General features: G+C 41.0%; 1 protein-coding gene across 1 annotated transcript in view; it reads right to left on the bottom strand.

Annotated features, from left to right (window-relative positions):
- Positions 1 to 19390, bottom strand: part of LOC111974209 (acetyl-CoA carboxylase 2-like) — a 64633-nt gene extending 45243 nt beyond the window's left edge. Inside the window, exons 1-2 of the mRNA XM_024001860.2 lie at positions 19257 to 19390; positions 13901 to 14553 (exon numbers count right to left, since the gene is read on the bottom strand). Of these exons, the coding sequence (XP_023857628.1) occupies positions 13901 to 14535 (635 nt within the window). The 5' untranslated portion in view covers positions 14536 to 14553; positions 19257 to 19390. The remainder of the gene's footprint in view (positions 1 to 13900; positions 14554 to 19256) is intronic.
- Between the last annotated feature and the right edge of the window lie 613 nt (positions 19391 to 20003).

The raw sequence follows: 20003 nt of genomic DNA, 5'->3' as shown, positions 1-20003 counted from the left end.
CTGGGTCTTTCTTTCTTGTGCGGTCCTCATGAGAGCCAGTTTCATCATAGCACTTTATGGTTTTTGAGACTGCACTTGGAGAAACTTTCAAAGTTCTGTATTGACTGACTTTCATGTCTTAAAGTAATGATGGACTGTTGTTTCTCTTTGCTTATTTGAGTTGTTCTTGCCATAATATTGGTCTAGGGCTATCTTCTGTATACCACCCCTACCTTGTCACAACACAACAGATTGGCTCAAACGCATAAAAAGTTAATTTAACAAGGCACACCTGTTAATTGAAATGCATTCCAGGTGACTACTTCATAAATCTGGTTGAGAGAATGCCAAGTGTGCAAAGCTGTCAATGCAAAGGGTGGCTACTTTGAAGAACCTCAATAATAAAATGTATTTTGATTTGTTTAACACTGTTATTTCATAGTTTTGATGTCTTCACTAATATTCTACAATGTTGAAAATAGTAAAAATAAAGAACCCTTGAATTAGTAGGTGTGTCCAACTTTTTTGACTGGTACTGTACGTGAGTACACCCAGTTGAAATTAGTTAACTTGGGATCAGGAGACCACGGGGCCTGTGTGTGTGTGTGTGTATGATTCCCACGCCGCATCAATTGTAGAAAATAACAAAAAGGCCCATGAAAGACACAGAATATGCCCCATATTACCACCTTTATTGATAATGTTTCGATCCACATCTTCAGGTCAAAAGGACATATTCCACCCCACATGACCATTAAACACCCCCGATTCCAACCCCATTTAAGTACATGTAAATGGAACTTCATTCCCTTTTCATGCACTTTTCTCTCTATGCATATTCTGAACTTAAGCATGAGAATAGCATGCTATTCACCTACTATTCAATCAGGGGAGGAGATTGAAAAAATGAAGATGTAGTGGAAATGTGTCTACAGATATGACATTCTGACCTTGACTTAATTCCCTCCTTGACTTAACTCCACCACCTTTATGCAAGAGGAAACCATGATTAAGGTTGAGCGAACCTGCCGGTTCCAAGTGCAAGTGGGAAAAGCATCTATTTTTTTCCCGATAACAGCATTCTCCACGCACTGTAATTTACAACTTGATAAGAGCTATTAATAAGAGCTAGGTAAATGAGTAATCTGTTCAGGTAAGGGGATTGAAAATATTAATGACAGTTGTTTTAGATCTATTTGACCATATGATCGCTGGTGACAAATGTGAAACCAGTCACATGGTGGCAAACTGAAGCATATCAACATGTCACCTTTTCCACAGTGAAGTTTATAAAATGTTGTGCCATTATGCAGAATGAAAAATCTTACAGCCTTCTAACTTACAGGGATGGGAGCTCTTGAATGTCTTAACTTGAGGCTAGACCGACTCTCTCTGATTCCTATTTCTATCATGTTAAATATTAGCCACTATCAGTATCGACCCTGAAGTAGGCCTAATAACACATATTCAACTGCCAAATTTACTTTTTGTTCCCTTCAGTTGGTATAGCCTACATTATCATTCAATTTAATTACATTGTTTCATTTAATTCCTTTGTAAAACACTGTCATGGCCATGTGATTGTTACTGTGGATCATTAGTAACAGTTCATAATATCAAAAATGTATGTAAAAAAGACAGATTAAATCGTTATGGTGCGGCGCGCAGACCAAGCCATAACAGTTTGAACCCGACACATGGCACAATACTTGGCTGTGTCAGTTGGCCCAGTTCCATGGTTAATGCAGGCTATAGAGGAGGATATAGCCTACTACTGTACACTATTCTCCCTATTTTAATTCTGTGTACACTAATCTTCAACAATACCATGGGTTAAAGAACTGAATGTGGCAATTTTATGAATGAATCAAACCACTGTAAATCTATAGGATCCAACTATTTTTATCAGTTGACATTGAAACTGAGACCAATATGCATAGGCTATATTTAGATGGCTTTCTTTCATTGATCCCTATTTCTGAACCTGTTCTTTGATCTATTGTAGTCTGTTGTCAAAATTCTATTGAAAGGGAAAGGGATGGCTGATGATAAATGTACTGTTAACCCAATTGAATGAAAACTCCACAAGAAAATCTGTTGGCCAGCAAGTAGGAGGGTTTCACTGTTTGAATTACATTTATTCAGCACGAGCAAGGGAACCAAGCCTGCAAAGCCCGTTATGCTCCGACATAAATACTAACTACTGTGAAGTGCATAAGAAAGGCATAATTTCCTAAGTCGGAATAGGGTCCATGGTGCATAGTAGGTGTGGAAACAATTCAAACATGGCTATACAAAAATAACTTTTACTGGATAATCAGCCATCACTAATCACAGTGTTACATGTGGTACAAAATAATTACATGCATAAATACCAAATCGGGCAGTTACAACCCAACCTGCAGTAAAAATGATTATGTTGAAAACTGTTAGAATACCTGCCCACAAGACCATCACGTGCAGGCGGTGGTCGTAGATATAATAACACATGACCTACTTCAAAATAACTTGTGGACCTGTGGTAAGCTGGTATCCATGATTTCACATATAAATGTACCATAGGCTATTTACCTTAGAAAAGGTCTGATGTGAAACTCTTAGTTAAGACCTTTTGGTAACCTAGTGGTCAAACAGTGTATCCAATACAACACTCTTATCAATGTCTCCCCACCTCCTAGGAACCTTGACATGTTCAAGACCAATGTATCTCAGAGAGCTAATGTGTGATGAGCCTCCATTAATGTGCAGCCACAGGGTTCCTCTGATCAAGAGTGCTCATATTACTCTGCTATGCTTGTTTTTAGGGCTCGTTTCGTTTTTCCCACATAGCATAAAGCACAAATACACTTTACAAAGTAAACCACTATTTTTTATTTTACCTGTAGGCCTAATGATTCTCTTATTGGCCTTGCAAGTGATGTTGTGATTGAACATATACACTCTTTCAAAAAAAGGTGTTATCAAGAACTTAAGGGTTTTTCAGCTGTCCCCATAGGAGAACACTTTTTGGTTCCAGGTAGAACCCATTTGAGTTCCATTTAGAACCCTTTCTACAGAGGGACTTCTACAAGGAACCCTAAAGAGTTCAACCTGGAACCAAAAAGGGTTATCCTATGGGGACAGCCAATAAACTATTTTTTGTTAGAGTGGAGGCCTAATACATTTATTCGTGAAGTTACACTGGGTACATCGGCCGCATCTGTAAATCTAGGAAGGTGCCACGTGGCGCAGTTGGAAGAGCAGACCTACCCACCATTTGGCAGTGACGGATGTTGGGGGCGCGGCTGAAGACTAGCAGCGGGTGTTGTTTAAACCTTTTTTTCTTCAGTTGTGGGTCAGTGATCAAGATGTGCCTGTGATTTTTTTATGATATGGTCGAATTGTTTGGGAAGTATTTTTTATTTATTTAACCAGGTAGGCAAGTTGAGAACAAGTTCTCATTTACAACTGTGACCTGGCCAAGATAAAGCAAAGCAGTTCGACACATAACACAGGGAGTTACACAAACATACAGTCAATAATACAGTAGAAAAATAAGTCTATAAACAATGTGAGCAAATGAGGTGAGATAAGGGAGGTAAAGGCAATAAATAGGCCATGGTGCCGAAGTAAATACAATATAGCAATTAAAACACTGGAATGGTAGATTTGACAGTGGATGAGTGTGCAAAGTAGAAATACTGGGGTGCAAAGGAGCAAAATAAATAAATAAATACAGTAGGGGAAGCGGTAGTTGTTTGGGCTATTTATAGATGGGCTATGTACAGGTGCAGTGATCTGTGAGCTGCTCTGACAGCTGGTGCTTAAAGCTAGTGAGGGAGATAAGTGTTTCCAGTTTCAGAGATTTTTGTAGTTCGTTCCAGTCAATGGCAGCAGAGAACTGGTTGGAGAGGCGGCCAAAGGAGGAATTGGCTTTGGGGGTGACAAGTGAGATATACCTGCTGGAACGCATGCTACGGGTGGGTGCTGCTATGGTGACCAGCGAGCAGAGATAAGGCGGGACTTTACCTAGCAGGGTCTTGTAAATGACCTGGAGCCAGTGGGTTTGGCGACGAGTATGAAGCGAGGTACAGCCAACGAGAGCGTACAGGTCGCAGTGGTGGGTAGTATATGGGGCTTTGGTGACAAAACGGATGGCACTGAGATAGACTGCATCCAATTTGTTGAGTAGGGTGTTGGAGGATAATTTGTAAATGACATTGCCGAAGTCGAGGATCAGTAAGATGGTCAGTTTTACGAGGGTATGTCTGGCAGCATGGGTGAAGGATGCTTTGTTGCGAAATAGGAAGCCAATTCTAGATTTAACTTTGGATTGGAGATGTTTAATGTGAGTCTGGAAGGAGAGTTTACAGTCTAACCAGACACCTAGGTATGTGTAGTTGTCCACATATTCTAAGTCAGAACCGTCCAGAGTAGTGATGCTGGACGGGCGGGCAGGTGCAGGCAGCGATCGGTTGAAGAGCATGCATTTAGTTTTACTTGTATTTAAGAGCAGTATTAAAGGAGGCATTGGGCTCGTTGTTCAGGGGGGGGGCTGGTTTGGGAGTGTGAGTCTCAATATTTTTGTAATGTCATGCAGCCATTACTCCTGGTAACGCCGCTGTATGAAACATTCATCCAGTGCGCCTACTACAGATCATATGTATGCAACAGTATTGGCTGATAGGGAGGTTATTTTTAGGGGTGCAGGGTTGGAAGCTACCTGTGCGTAGGGAATTCCTGTCCGTCGGCTTCCTAGGTCCATGCTAAAGCCACCCACTCCCTTTACCGAAATGTCCAGAAAACTTGTTTCATACGCATTACATGTCAGTGTGAATTTCTGATTTTCATTGCTTGTACACCTGTGATTATTGATTATGCGTGAAGTGCTTTTGGTATAGCCAAGTTTTGAATGGTTTCCACAACCACTATGCGTAATGGTCCGGTGGGGTGGAATACATAGTACCAGGTAGTTATCTATTTTGGAGACAGGGATTGTGCCAGGACATGAAGGCAACACATGAAGTGGCACTGTTATAAGGGTGATGGACAGCATCACTGTGGAAAACACACACACATTCTATTTGAGTTATGCTGAATATACACTGACTAGAAATGTAAACGCAACATGCAAAGTGTTGGTCCCATGTTTCATGAGCTGAAATAAACAATCCCAGAAATGTTCCATATGCACAAAAAGCATATTTCTCTGAAATGTTTACATCCCTGTTAGTGAGAATTTCTCCTTTGCCAAGATAATCCATCCGCCTGACAGCTGTGGCATATCATGAAGTTGATTAAACAGCATGATCATTACACAGGTGCACCTTGTGCTGGGGACAATACAAGGCCACTCTAAAATGTGCAGTTTTGTCACACAACGCCACAAATGTCTCAAGTTGAGGGAGCGTGCAATTGAAAAGCTGACTGCAGGAATGTCCGCCAGACCTCTACCATAAGCTGCCTCCAACGTTGTTTTAGAGAATTTGACAGTACGTCCAACTGGCCTCACAACAGCAGACCACGTGTAACAACACCAGCCCAGGACCTCCACATCCGCCTTCATCTGAAACCAGCCACCCGGACAGCTGATGAAATTGAGGAGTATTTCTGTATGTAATAAAGCTCTTTTGTGGGGGAAAAACTAATTCTGATTGGCTAGGCAGGGGCACAGCCATAGGTGGGCCTGGCTCCCAAGTAGGTGGGCCTATGCGCTCCCAGGCCCACCCATGGCTGTGACCCTGCCCAGTTATGTGAAATCCATAGATTAGGGCCCAATTTATTTATTTCAATTGACTGATTTCCTTATATGAACTTTAAATCAGTAAAATTGTAAAAATTGTTGCATGTTGTGTTTCATATTCCTGTGCTGAAAGTGCATTCGTCAAGCTCCACCACTACTTTGTTCAATTTGCCCTCTGGTGAGTGGGGCCAAATTGTGAGAGGGAATTGATGTCATTTCCCTAACTTCCTCTTTATAGGGGCTACACGTGCCAAGACCAGCACTGCTCAGTTACATAACACACTCAACCATAGCCACAATGTCAACAGAACAGCCATCATTGTTTACTACATATTCTGTCTACCAACTCAGACAAACCAACTATCAAGTATAAAACATGGTAAAGCAGTTCTCTAGACAGTATTATACAGTTCTGAAATCGCATACCCTGAAATAAGCTGTTGTCTGAAACCTGCAGTCCAAGAATCAGAGAAAAACAGAAGGCTACTTAAAAAAGCAAAAGGAAGAAACTAACCTGAGATACTGAAACCAGCAGTTGAAACTTCCATCACCCTCCATGGCAGATAGTCTCTGGTGTGTGAATGGCGGAGTTGAAATCTAAGACCAAAACAATACAACCTCCACCAGTCCCTTCCTCTATGAGCCAAGCCCTCCCTTCACCCCTCCCACAGGCATATCAAAACATCCTTCAACCACAGAACCATATGGAACGGGGAACAGAACACAACAGTCTCTCTCTGTGTGTGTGTGGCAGACCTGAGTTCAAATAAATATGTATTTGAGTATTTTCTAATATGACCCGAAATCAAATGTAATTGATACAGAGGTACAATCAGTAAGGCTGGTCTGAATGGATAGCTCACTTCAGTAAGCACAATATAATTAGGGGTTCACAACAAAGCCGTGAAACGTATTGTTATTTTTTGGATAATCTTTTTTTCCACTTGATCAAATAACTCAAGCATAGGTTTGGTAACTTTTGTTCTAACATGGCACACAGAAACTAAAGGCCATGAGTAACTTGGTCAAAAAGAACAGCACCGACTGGCCAATAGGTGGCGCTGGTATAGGCAGTCTCATTTAAACCTTCATATCAGCTGCACGTTTGACCTAGAGACTTAACTTTGTATGTAGATGTCTTTCCTCATACTGAACAAATACTGACCCATAAGGTCCGTCATGATAAACTTTCCTCCATCTTTGAAGCTTAGGGATTGGTTAAGAGATGGCTGAGTTATTGATCAATCAGAATTTACGTGTCCATTTACAGTGCCTTCAGAAAGTATTCACAACCCTTTACTTTTCCACATTCTGTTGCGTTACAGCCTGAATTTAAAATTGAGTCAATTGAGATTGTGTCATTGATCTATACACAATACCCCATAATGTCAAAGTGGAATTTTGTTTGTATTATTGTTTACTAATTAATAAATTAAGCTGAAATGTCTTGAGTCAATACGTATTGTGGTATCCCAGGAGGTCTACCCGGGGGATGGTAATAGAGGGGAGGTACGTGAGGCGACATTGGCTCCCTCTGCTGGGAATACGAGAGCTGGGCACCTCGACACGGACAGCTAAGTGGAGGTAATTAGAGGAAGGTGCCAACCAGCCGTGGAGGCTAAATAAAAGTAGCACGATGGCACACCGCGGGAGAGAGACGGACACCAGTCTCTTAAAATACCGAGCAAAACCTAAGTAATTTTTTTGATATTTATTTTCTGTCTTAGTAAAGTTGTTTTTGCGGACTAAAGCCTCCCTGTCAATCTCTGCACGCTCCACCCAACGGTTTACTGCAGTATTCAAACCCTTTGTTATGGCAAGCCTAAATAAGTTCAGTAGTAAAAATGTGCATTAAGTTGCATGGACTCATTCTGTGTTCAATAATAGTGGTTAACATGATTTTTTAATGACTACCCCATCTCTACCCCACACAAACAATTATCTGTATGTTCCCTCAAATTGAGTTGTGAATTTCAACCACAAAGACCAGGGAGGTTTTTCAATGCTTAGCAAAGAAGGGCACCTATTGGTAGATGTGCAAAAATAAAACAAGCAGACACTGAAAATACCTTTGAGCATGGTGAAGTTATTAATTACGCTTTGGATGGTGTATCAATACAAAGATACAGGCGTCCTTCCTAACTCAATTGCTGGAGAGGAAGGAAAGTGCTCAGGGATTTCACCACGAGGCCAACGGTGAATTTAAAACAGTTAGATTTATTTTTAAATGGTTATGAGACAACTGAGGATGGATCAAGAACATTGTAGATACTCCACAATCCTAGCCTAAATTACAGAATGAAAAGGAAGCCTGTACAGAATAAAAATATTCCAAAACATGAATCCTGTTGCAACAAGGCACTTAAGTAATAATGTAAAAAATGTGGCAAAGAAACTTACTTTTTGTCCTGAATACAAAGTATTATGTTTGGGGCAAATCCAACACAACAAATCACTGAGTACCACTCTTCATATTTTCAAGCATGGTGGTGGCTGCATCATGTTATAGGTATGCTTGTCATTGGAAAGGACTAGTGAATATTTTTAGGATAAAAATAAATGGAATACAGCTATAAGCACAGGCAAAATCCTACAAGGAAAACCTGGTTGTCTGCTTTGCAATATACAGTGGGACACAAACTCACCTTTCAGCAGGTCAATAATCTAAAACACAAGGCCAAATCTACACTGGTGTAGTGGTGCCTACTCTAATTGTGCCAAAAAGTTGCCAAGCGGACCGCCCTGTGACAGAAAGGCATCCTGAGTGAAAAAGCGTACATTTTCCTGTTTTTTTTTAGATCGTTTTTCAATAACAAAACTTGATGGTCTAAGTCCACAACAATGCTTAAATGACTATCTGATTGGGTGGGCCTGTCTGGGCCTGGCTCCCCAGTGGGTTGGCATCTGTCCACCCCATCCATGTCTACGCCCTGATGCAAACAGCACATGATGACAATTACGCATCACAAATAGCCTACTAACCAACACTTCAGACTAAACTTTTTCATACCCATTGTTGCCTTAGTTATAATTTACTGGTAGATATAACTTGAAACGTCTTTCCTACTCTACCGGCTACCGATGTCATTCTTCTGTGAGCTGCTCCATGCCAAAACCGTTTCATCTTTCTGCCTGCAGATGATATTCCGCTGAAACTAGGCTGTGTGCGCAACGCACAGGTGAATATATTTCACGTGCTTTGCGATTGTGTAGGCTACTTTGCATGATTTAACTATTGTACTACATAATTGATAAATCGTATACCTCCACTACTTTGATACGCATCAGTAGGGATGTAGAAGTGAGTATACGCAATTCACACTGGGGGAAAAAATATGATTTATACCTTTGTATACCCTCCACTTCACCACTTACCCTTTGTGTTTTACAAAAAGTGCACTCTCCTGAGTTCCCTGGTATTACGGTTGCTGTCCTTTCAGAATCACAAACCTGTCACACACTGAAGGCCTATAGGTTCGCCACTGCGCAAACATGTCCATAATATACATAAAGTCTGTTAATATAATGATTCAAGAAAGAAGTGTATATATTCGGCCTGGCGAAGCTGTTTTATACACCGACTGAATGGAAGCAGCTGATTCGTTTTTTACTCCGCTAGTCTCGTGAAGAAATTACAAGTCCTCACTGTCCGAGACCGAGTACAAATGTATCAGACACCGAGACAAGACCAAGTCACTCAATACCTGGTCTCAAGTACTACAACACTGGGTTGAATATATATTTTCGACCTAGTAGGATTCCCTGAGGCAAAGTCATTAATATCCATTGAGTGATTGGTTGAGGTTTCGTGGGTGCGTGACGTCACTTCGAGTCCGTGAGAAACATGAGACAGATTCTCTCGCCTTGAATCGGAAACCAGTAGTGACCACAACATTCAATGACAGTTAACTTACAATTAAAAGGCGAATGTAACATTCCCGCATCCCAATAACATTATTGCAGAGGAGTGCTTGCTAGATAGTGTTTGAGTCATCAGATGTTTTCTTGTTTTACAGTTCAGCTGGCTAGTGAAATGCAAATGTTTGACGTTAGCTAAACTGCTTCTAGACTCGGGTGCTCATGGGATTTCAGGAGCCAGCGGGTTAGATGATTCCACCATGGGCAACAACTGGCTACTAGAACTGAACAGATGCACATGGGGCAATGACATTTGGTATGTAAAGCTTATGTATGTCCTTAGAAGCTGTGTGAATATAAAGGCACTGACACTTTAGGATGGTACACCAGACCAGTTGGTGGCAATATGTCATTGGCATCAGTGGCACCATAGGATACTAGAGCAATAACCTTCGATCAAGTGGACTTTGTCTCATGCAAATTAATGTTAGATTCTAATTATGCAGACAATGTGAATGATCGTGATTAGTATAGCTGTATAATCACATATAGTTGCCCTATTATGTCAACAAAAAAACATTTTATTTGCCACGTGCTTCGTAAACAACGTGTGGACTAACAGTGAAATGCTTACTTACAGGTTTTCCCAACAATGCAGAGAGAAAGAAAATACAGAAATAATTGAAAAGTAAAACACAATGATAAAAGTAATAATAGATACACAATCTTTGTATATATTGGGTACACTACCGGTCAAAAGTTTTAGAACACCTACTGATTCAAGGGTTTTTCTTTATTTGTACTATTTTCTGATTTGTAAAATAATAGTGTAGACATCAAAACTATGAAATGACATATATAGAATCATGTAGTAACCAAAAAAAGTGTTAAACAAATCAAAATATTTGAGATCAAAATATATTATATCTAGGATTCTTCAAAGTAGCCACCCTTTGCCTTGATGACAGCTTTGCACACTCTTGGCATTCTCTCAACCAGCTTCATGAGGTAGTCACCTGGAAAGCATTTCAATGAACAGGTGTGCCTTGTTAAAAGTTAATTTGTGGAATTTCTTTCCTCCTTAATGCGTTTGAGCCAATCAGTTGTTTTGTGACAAGGTAGAGTGGTATACAGAAGATAGCCCTATTTGGTAAAATACCAAGTCCATATTATGGCAAGAACAGCTCAAATAAGCAAAGAGAAACGACAGTCCATCATTACTTTAAGACATGAATGTCAGTCAATACGGAACATTGAAAGTTTCTTCAAGTGCAGTCACAAAAACCATCAAGTGCTATGATGAAACTGGCTCTCATGAGGACCGCCACAGGAATGGAAGACTCAGAGTTACTTCTGCTGCAGTGGATAAGTTCAGAAATTGCAGCCTAAATAAATGCATCACAGAGGTCAAGTAACAGACACATCTCAACATCAACTGTTCAATTAGAGACTGCGTGAATCAGGCTTTCATGGTCAAATTGCTGCAAAGAAACCACTACTAAATGACACCAATAAAAAAAGACTGGCTTGGGTCAAGAAACACGAGCAATGGACATTAGACCGGTGGAAATCTGTCCTTTGGTCTGGAGTCCAAATTGGAGATTTTTGGTTCCAACCTCTGTGTCTTTGTGAGATGTGGTGTGGGTGAACGGATGATCTCTGCATGTGTATTTTCCACCGTGAAGCGTGGAGAAGGTGGTGTTATGGTGTGGGAGTGCTTTGCTGGTGACACCGTCTGTGACTTATTTAGAATTCAAGGCACACTTAACCAGCATGGCTACCACACCATTCTGCAGCGATACGCCATCCCATCTGGTTTGGGCCTAGTGGGACTATCATTTGTTTTTCAACAAAACAATGACCCAACACACCTCCACGCTGTGTAAGGGCTATTTTACCAAGAAGGAGAGTGATGGAGTGCTGCATCAGATGACCTGGCCTCCACAATCCCCTGACCTCAACCAAATTGAGATGGTTTGGGATGAGTCGGACCGCAGCCAACAAGTGCTCATCTTATGTGGGAACTCCTTCAAGACTGTGGGAAAAGCATTCCAGGCAAAGCTGGTTGAGAGAATGCCAAAAACTTCCATAGCTATCATCATGGCAAAGGGTGGCTAATTGAAGAATCTCAAATATATTTTGAATTGTTTAACACTTTTTTGGTTACTACATGATTCCATATGTGGTATTTCATAGTTTTGATGTCTTCCCTATTATTATACGTAGAAAATAGTAAAAATAAAGAAAAATCCTTGAATGAGTAGGTGTTCTAAAACTTTTAACCGGTAGTGTATATCCAAGGGGTACCAATACCGAGTGGATGTGCAGGAGTACGAGGTAATTGAGGTAGACATGTATATACAACTAGGAATTAAGTGCCAGATAGTAAACAGTAGCAGCAGTGTATGTGATGAGTAAAAGGGTTGGGGCAAAAAGTGTCCATGCAGATAGTTAAATAGTTAGCCAAATAGATATCCGGACTAACTATTTGGCAGTCTGTTGGTTCCAATCTCTAAACTATTTTAATAAATATTAATGCTTGCATTGTCTCTGCTGTTCATTCAGTTAAGCATGCCCTCAATTGAACTACCTCTATTGTAAGTATTTGAAAGCATTTTCTAATAATTTCCTAAAATTAGCCTACTATTTTTTTATATTTTCTAATACATGGTAGTGTATTTGAGTCAGTGTATTTGCGTATTTCCAAATACATTCCAATTTACTACTAAAAATAAAACAAATTGAAAGTAATTGAAATACCCTAAATAGTATTTGAACCCAGATCTGGTGTGGACGTGTTTGACAATCTTCTCTTACACACACGCATACAAAAACACGTTCACACACACACACACACACACACACACACACACAGAGTGGATGTATCAAGTTCTCATTAAAGTTAAATACAACTAACTTGTCCCTTCACGAACCACCAACCTATAGCTTATGGTAACCTTCTAGCATATTGTAAACAAAAACGTGGGAGGCTAATCCTTCCATGTAGCAAACTGACTGAAATTTTCAAAACATAATTGGTAGGTGTTATGTGTAGGCATACACAGTGGCATCATGTCAGTCAGTGCTACTCATAGGCCTATGCTACTTCACAACGTGGAATAACTAGAATCCCTGAAAACACATGGAAAGCTATCTTATCTCTCCCCTTTCAGTTTCACCTCCATGGTGATTCCTGCACATGTGGCTCAAGAGTACAAACAAACAAGCTTTTAAAAACTCGGCTTAGAGTGGACTGTGGCAGTCAAAGCCAACTGAACCTGTGTCAAGTAGACTTAGATATGCTCAGCTGACCAACTACCTGAGATATCCATTGTGATGTCACCAAAAAAAGATCAACAATAGCACCTTGTGCTCTATGCCTAAAGGCTACATACAGCAAGTCAAATGTATTTGCAGAGAACTTCCAAGGGACGTAGACTCAGACCCTGGTTCTCAAAGTCAACGACACTTGTTCCATTAAAAGTGCAGAGGTGAGGCATGCGACAATAACACAAGTTACTGTCAGCATGCATGCTGTGGTCAGGTGATCATAGGCAGCTGGTTGTTTGGATACAGCATGGGGCAGCAATAATACCACAATGTGGCTGGCAAGTTTGCCTTTCATTCTAACAATTGGTCTCGCCTTTTGGACAACAGCGCACTCTGCTGATACCCAGAGACTACTGCACTGACAGGCAGCCTCACCTCACTAGTCACAAGCTAATCTGCTGAATGATTCATTGATTCTTAACACTGGGTTGATGGAGCAAGCACTTGCATTCACTATCAACACGTTCGGAACTAAATACAATTCCAATGTCATCGGAGTAGAGAAAACAAAGATGTCTAAACCTGTTTATTCTATACTGAACAAAAATATAAACGCAAGATGTAAAGTGTTGGTCACATTTCATGAGCTCATGTTAGTGAGCATTTCTCCTTTGCCAAGAAAATCCATCCACCTGACAGGTGTTGCATGCTCCCTCAACTTGAGACATTTGTGTCATTGTATTATGTGACAAAACTGCACATTTTAGAGTGGCCTTTTATTGTCCCCAGCACAAGGTGGACCTGTGTAATGATCATGCTATTTAATCAGCTTCTTGATATGCCACACCTGTCAGGTGGATGGATTATCTTGGCAAAGGAGAAATACTCAATAACAGAGATGTAAACAAATTTGTGCACAAAATTTGGGAGAAATAAGCTTTTTCTGGGATCTTTTATTTCAGTTCATGAAACACAGGACAAACACTTTGCATGTTGCGTTCATATTATTGTTCAGTGTAATATGAAAATTAAGTTAACTTAAAAGAAGTTAACCAACATGCTATGGCCTACCTCATGCCATGGGAGGTAGGGGTTGATGTTACTGATGTAACTTGCTGTGGGGGGGAGAAGGTGGTTGAGGTTGCTGATACGGTTTGTCGTAGGCAGGAGGTGGCCGCTGCCTGAGAGGAACCAAAACCTGTAGGGGGTTTCAAAGGCAGATCTTCATCTGAAGAATTGTCCTCCGATGCCCCCAGGATGAATTTGAGGCGCGCTCGTCGAGCTTCTGGGCCTGAGATGAGTTTGGGCCTGATCGTTCTACCGGGAGGCTGAGGGACAACAAAGGGAAGGGACGGCTGTGTGTGCTTCATTTCCTCTGAAGAGGCCTGAGGAGCCTGGGAACCCCCTGCACTGGGTATCATGGGACCGACAGTGGGGTCAATGTGGGTTAGGGGACGGTTGTCCCCGCTATCTGTTGAGGTAGATGCTGCAAGACCCATGGGTGTGGAGTGTTTAGCAGGGGGTGGAGCAGGGGCGTGTGCAGCCGCAGTGGGTCTATCGGCCGCTTGCATCTCCTCTTGTGCTGCAGCTGCAGGGGTTCCACAGCCAGTCGCTATTTCCCCCCCTTTCTCCAGCATCTGCTTGACCTTAATCATCCAGAGTAGCCACAATATCAGTAGTAATCCCAAGAGTAGAAGTGGGAGCATTCAGACATCCTCTTGAAACTGCAAAATAAAAATAGATGTATGATACTGATCCCAATTTCCTGACTGTACCAACTTTTATCATTAGAAAATAAATATGGATTCAAATTAATTATGCGACTGCCTCATAAGGAATTCAGTAAAGTGCACAAGCAACCGTTTCCATAGAAGCAAAACACCTTGTATAAAATCTATTCAGAGTCGTTCAATGTCATTTCAGCAAGACATGACACCCTCCATCACAAATTGTTCTTAAATTGTTTCTGTAACAATTTGTTAACTTTTTTTTTTGATGAAGAAATGAATATAATTGATTGCACCCAAATTGTCCCTTTTGATTTATTGGATTCAAATAATATTCAATAAATATAGTACCCAACATCTGCTTTGGACCAAACTTCTTCCTACCATTGAGTAACACATGAGGAATCCAATAAAATGGTCATGAGGAATCCAACGAAATTCACCCACGGACCCCCCCACACCAAACCCACCTCAACAACCAGTATACAGTATCAGTTCCCTATGTCTAACAAGTAGTATGGAGCTACGGCTTGGAGTATTGCTTTTTCATTCTATGTAATGTATTCCTCCTGAATCTGGTGATGTCATTTTTTCCCCTGTTATGAATTGCTTTCATGGAGGACTGGCTTGAATTGTAAGGATGACCACACAATTTATTTTATCATGAGCAAATGCTATTGCTTTTGTACCCAAAGTTGCAAAGAAAATGTTCTGATCCATTTAATAAACACAAGAGTCCAGCCAAATTGATACAAGTTTGTGGCAGTAGCAGGAACAGTGGCGTCTAGTGGGGAAAACCTGGTACTTTCACACTCATTTATGGTAAATAATGCAAACGACTTCAATGGCTAATTTCTCTGAACAGAGGGGAAAAAAACAAAATCACCAGAATCACAGGTAATACATTACAAAGGATGAAAACACAATAGGCCTACTCCAAGCCACAGCTCCATACTACTTGTCAGACATAGACAACTGATATTGTATACTTTTTGTTGGTGTGGGATTGGCGTGGGGGTGTACATGGGTGGCTTTTTGATAATTGTATTGGATTCCTCGTCTTACTCATTGTTAGCAAGAATTATGGTTCAAACCGGATGTTCGGTACTATATTTATAGTAGATTATATGAATCCCTTAAATTAAAATGGCCAATTTGGGTGCAATCAATTAGCTTAATTACATTAGGAAAATAATGTTTCAGGAATGCTAATCTTATCTTTTTCTAACAGAAACGATTTCAGCACAATCTGAGATGGGGGAATGCTTTCCCAACACTACACTGAGAGAACAGATTATGTGGAGGTTGACCCCAATCTCTGTTCAAGGGTTAGATGTCTTCTTTATCCCCCGCTAATATTTACAGTCAGGCAGTAAGGTAATCTGATCCCAGATCTGTGGTTAGAGGCAACTTCTACCTCATAAGGACAGTCTCTGAAAGCCCAGACACAAACAGGAATGTAAACTACAAGCAGGCAAAGAAACATGCCTGTTATGGCAGTGCACAAGGTAGCCTGTAAATGAACAACCCAAATGGGTTGTTTTTTTCAGTTGCGAAAACTTTTGCAGTGTTTTTAGGGACTAGGCTAGTGAGTAGGCTATTCCTTCACTACTACTTTGTGACAACCTTACTCTGGCAGCTGACGAGAGAGCCGAGTGGGTTTCATTCATACAAACACAGCTAACATCTGTCATTGTGACACATGGAGGAAAGGTCAGCAGTGAGGGAATAAAATGTGGAGGGGGAGGGACAACCCCAAGAATTACTCCTTAAGATCCAAGGACCTTTTATGTTATTTTCAGAGGTAGACTGGCTCTGGCAGCCAAAACAGCCAAATACTCCATCTAAACGTGAGTTGAGATATGATTCTAGAAACATAAAGCCCTTTACTTTCATACAGGGGTGGAAGTAAGCCGATATGGCATCCCGGGAAAATAAATAGTGAGGGTACGCCATACCGGTAAAACATGAGCCTATCACAATTATCACAAAGTGCCAAGAAAAGATGAGTGGCTGTGACTTAGGGACGCGTGGACAACTGTGGAAGCATCAATTCAGGCTTCAAGTGTAGGCCTAATGACAATTGCAGAATGTTATTACAATACATGTAGTTGTTTTGTAACAGATGTCTCAACATTCATCAAATTGCAGGTGCACAGTTCACTGTTTGAATGCTGGAATTATTTTGCGGTTAGTCTACAGGAGTGCCTTTCAGATGAAAACATTATGACTGGTTGTGCTTATGCCACATTAAAAAGTTAATGCATGTTGAAAGTAATATAAATCTTTACTAGGCCTAGGCTACCAGGCCCACAGAGATCATATGATATTAATAGGGATTCTATATGGAATTCTATGATTACACCTAGGCTATATTAAAAAAAAAAAAAAGTGTGCGTGCTTGGGTGTCCAATACCGGTAAAAAGATTTAATCTACTTTCACCCGTCTTCATATCACATCAAAATAATTTCACAAATACAAAATATAAACTTGTTGGACACTGTTTTAACTGGCTTTATCAGTTGCAGCTGACAGTATTTTTCAGTTCAAACACATTTCTGGCAACCTTCTTCCATTACACAGGTGTTCGTAGAATGCTAGATGGCTAATTATCACCGCCTCAGTCTTCCGTAAACACGTGCTGTAACATGAAAGATATGGCTGTGTGGGAACACTAACCCTATGAAAGGTGTACTAATTTCACCTTTTTGAATGATTTCTCGCTGATATGGAAGATACGTTACTAATGTTTCCAAAACCGTACTGCAAGCGATGCGTGTTCACGGTTAGATCGAGCGTCGGAGCTCTTAACAAAAGTACCCCGGACCTTCATCAATAGGCGCTAAAGGTAGTTAGTATCTGGGACAGGCAGGCAGGCAAGTCATATAGCCTAAACCAGGGGTTCTCAAACTTTTTGGGGCCGGGGACCCCTTTTGTGAAAGCAAATTCATCAGAGACCCCTCATAATCAGAACAACTTGAGTTAGATAACAAATAGCATACAAGGAGATTTATGACTTTGGCAGTGCATGGCTGGATGAACCAAGTCTCGGGCTCTGGGAATAAACATTTTAAAGGAGAGAAAATGTTAGTTTTCAAGCAATTTTCCATGGGGCAGAGAGATTTTTTGTTGTTGCAGCTTTAAAGCTAATATCCTGCAATTCTACACATTTTGCCATGGAGATGAACTGCAGTTTTAAAGCTTAGATTACAGTGCATCCAAGTAAAAAAATAAAAATAAATTGGGGGGGAATATAAGTAGTTAGTTGAAAAATGTATAATTGGTGAGCTAAAGTACTGTGGATACCCAGTATCCCTTTGAGCATGCCAGGCCCATGTTGTCCAGGGTTAAGAACATACATAGTAGATTTATAATGATATGTTGTATTGTATTACACCCTCTAAAATTCTTCCACCTTGGCCAAAATTTGTTAAATTTTTTGTTTAATAAAATGTTATAACCCCTTTTCCTCCCCAATTTTGTGATATCCAATTTGTAGTTACAGACTTGTCCCATCACTGCAACTCCCATACGGACTCGGGAGATGCGAAGGTCGAAAGCCATGCATTCTCCAAAACACGACCCTGCCAAGCCGCACTGCTCGCTTAACCCGGAAGACAGCCGCACCAAGGAAACACTGTACTGCTGGCAACTGGGGTCAGTTTGCAGGCGCCCGGCCCGCCACAAGGAGTCACTAGAGCGCAATGGGACAAGAAAATCGCGGCCAGCCAATCCCTCCCCATAACCCGGACGACGCTGGGCCAATTGTGCACCGCCTCATGGGTCTCCCAGTCACGGCCGACTGTGACACAGTCTGGAATCGAACCAGGGGCTGTAATGACGCCTCAAGTACTGCAATGCTACTTACTTACTTAGACCGCTACGCCACTCGGGAGGCCTGGCCCCAAAAAAATAATGTAATTTGGTTTATATAAAAAAATATATATCTTTCTCTCTAATATAAATAAAAAGAGCTGTCCGCAGAACCCCTACAGTACCTCGACCGCGGACCCCACTTTGAGATCCGCTGACCTAAACATTGGTATAGGACGAAGCAAAATGATACCATATCTGCATACAAAATCCGTAAAGCAAGACATCCTTGCTACCCTCACGTTCCCACAAAAAGGAATAATCTTCTCTGCCAAATTTGACCTTCAAAGTGAACCTGGCTCAGAATGGTGGAGGGCCATTTCTACAACCCTTTCCTCTAACATGCTTGAGTAGATGGCTGAGCAGTGAGCACAAACATATATGACCATTAAATAGTTTACTAATACGTTTGTCAAACATCAAATAGACTAGGTCAAAAGAGATAACCCGCTCATCAATATTTCTGATAGCTAGTACTTTTGTAGACTAACCTATCTCGGACAATGATAACAGTAGTCTATCAATCTCTCTGGATTTAGCCTAAAACATTTCAAGGGGAATTCTACAATGTGGATGGATATTCGTGGATCTGAACAAGTTTAAACTCCCAAATGCAATAATATGTAGTTAACATTACTATGATAACTTGGCAGTGGAAATGGGCTTGGACTAGTCCCAATAGTGGTGAAACTGTATGGAAGCAAGAATAGCCTGGTAGCTAGATTCTTACAGCGTTTTTGAGAGCTAAATATTGTTCGATGACCGAGGTTAGTTCCGTTAGTAACTGTAGTTAACTCCTACATTAACTAATTAGTCGTAGGCTTACCTCTACCGTCTTGCGCGTGGTGATGGTTACAATGTCTATGGTGGCCACACGTGTGCACCAGATAAACAACAGGGGTGTACTCATTTATCCAAACAGTTTTGCGACTAAAAGGAGAGTTTCCATTGGACAAATTCAGGTAGGTCCCGCCCCGTTTCGTTCCGTTTAAGAGACGTTCTGCAACAGAATCGGCGTGAAGAATTCGCCCTTGTTGAACGCTAGCAAGTAACGTCGATGGGTTACAAAGTTCAAACATCGTATTGCTTGAAATCTTTTGTACACGGAATTCTGAGCGAAAAGAGTATACATCACGTTGCTGTGATTAATGTATTTGACAATAATATCCTTCTTCCAGTGAGTGGCCTATCAAATCTCAATTTCGGGTTGAGATTGTTATTGATGAAGCAACATGTATGAGGTGTCGTGCTGCTCAAAATAGTTTTGGGTTGACGTTAAAATAATCTATTGAGAGGCGCTACTCACCACCTATGAAAGCGTTTAATATATCATTGTAAGTAACTACAGCAGTGCCAGTTCGATGTGAAGTTGTCATTAGTGACTAAACTAAAACCCTTGTTAGGCAAAACAATATGTCCAAAAATCAATCAATTATGAGCGAGCCAGGGGCATGATGTCGGAAGTTGTCCACGGGTGCGTATGTAAATTCAATCTGGCGATCTACTCCGCTTTCAGAGCACTCGTCTGAATGTGCCAGAGCGCAGATCACTGACGGATTTACAAACGCTCAAC

Source organism: Salvelinus sp. IW2-2015, linkage group LG15 (genome assembly GCF_002910315.2).
Source record: "Salvelinus sp. IW2-2015 linkage group LG15, ASM291031v2, whole genome shotgun sequence".
NCBI lineage: Eukaryota > Metazoa > Chordata > Actinopteri > Salmoniformes > Salmonidae > Salvelinus > Salvelinus sp. IW2-2015.
Note: the sequence above shows the minus strand (reverse complement) of the source record. Positions and strands in the feature narration are given on the sequence as shown.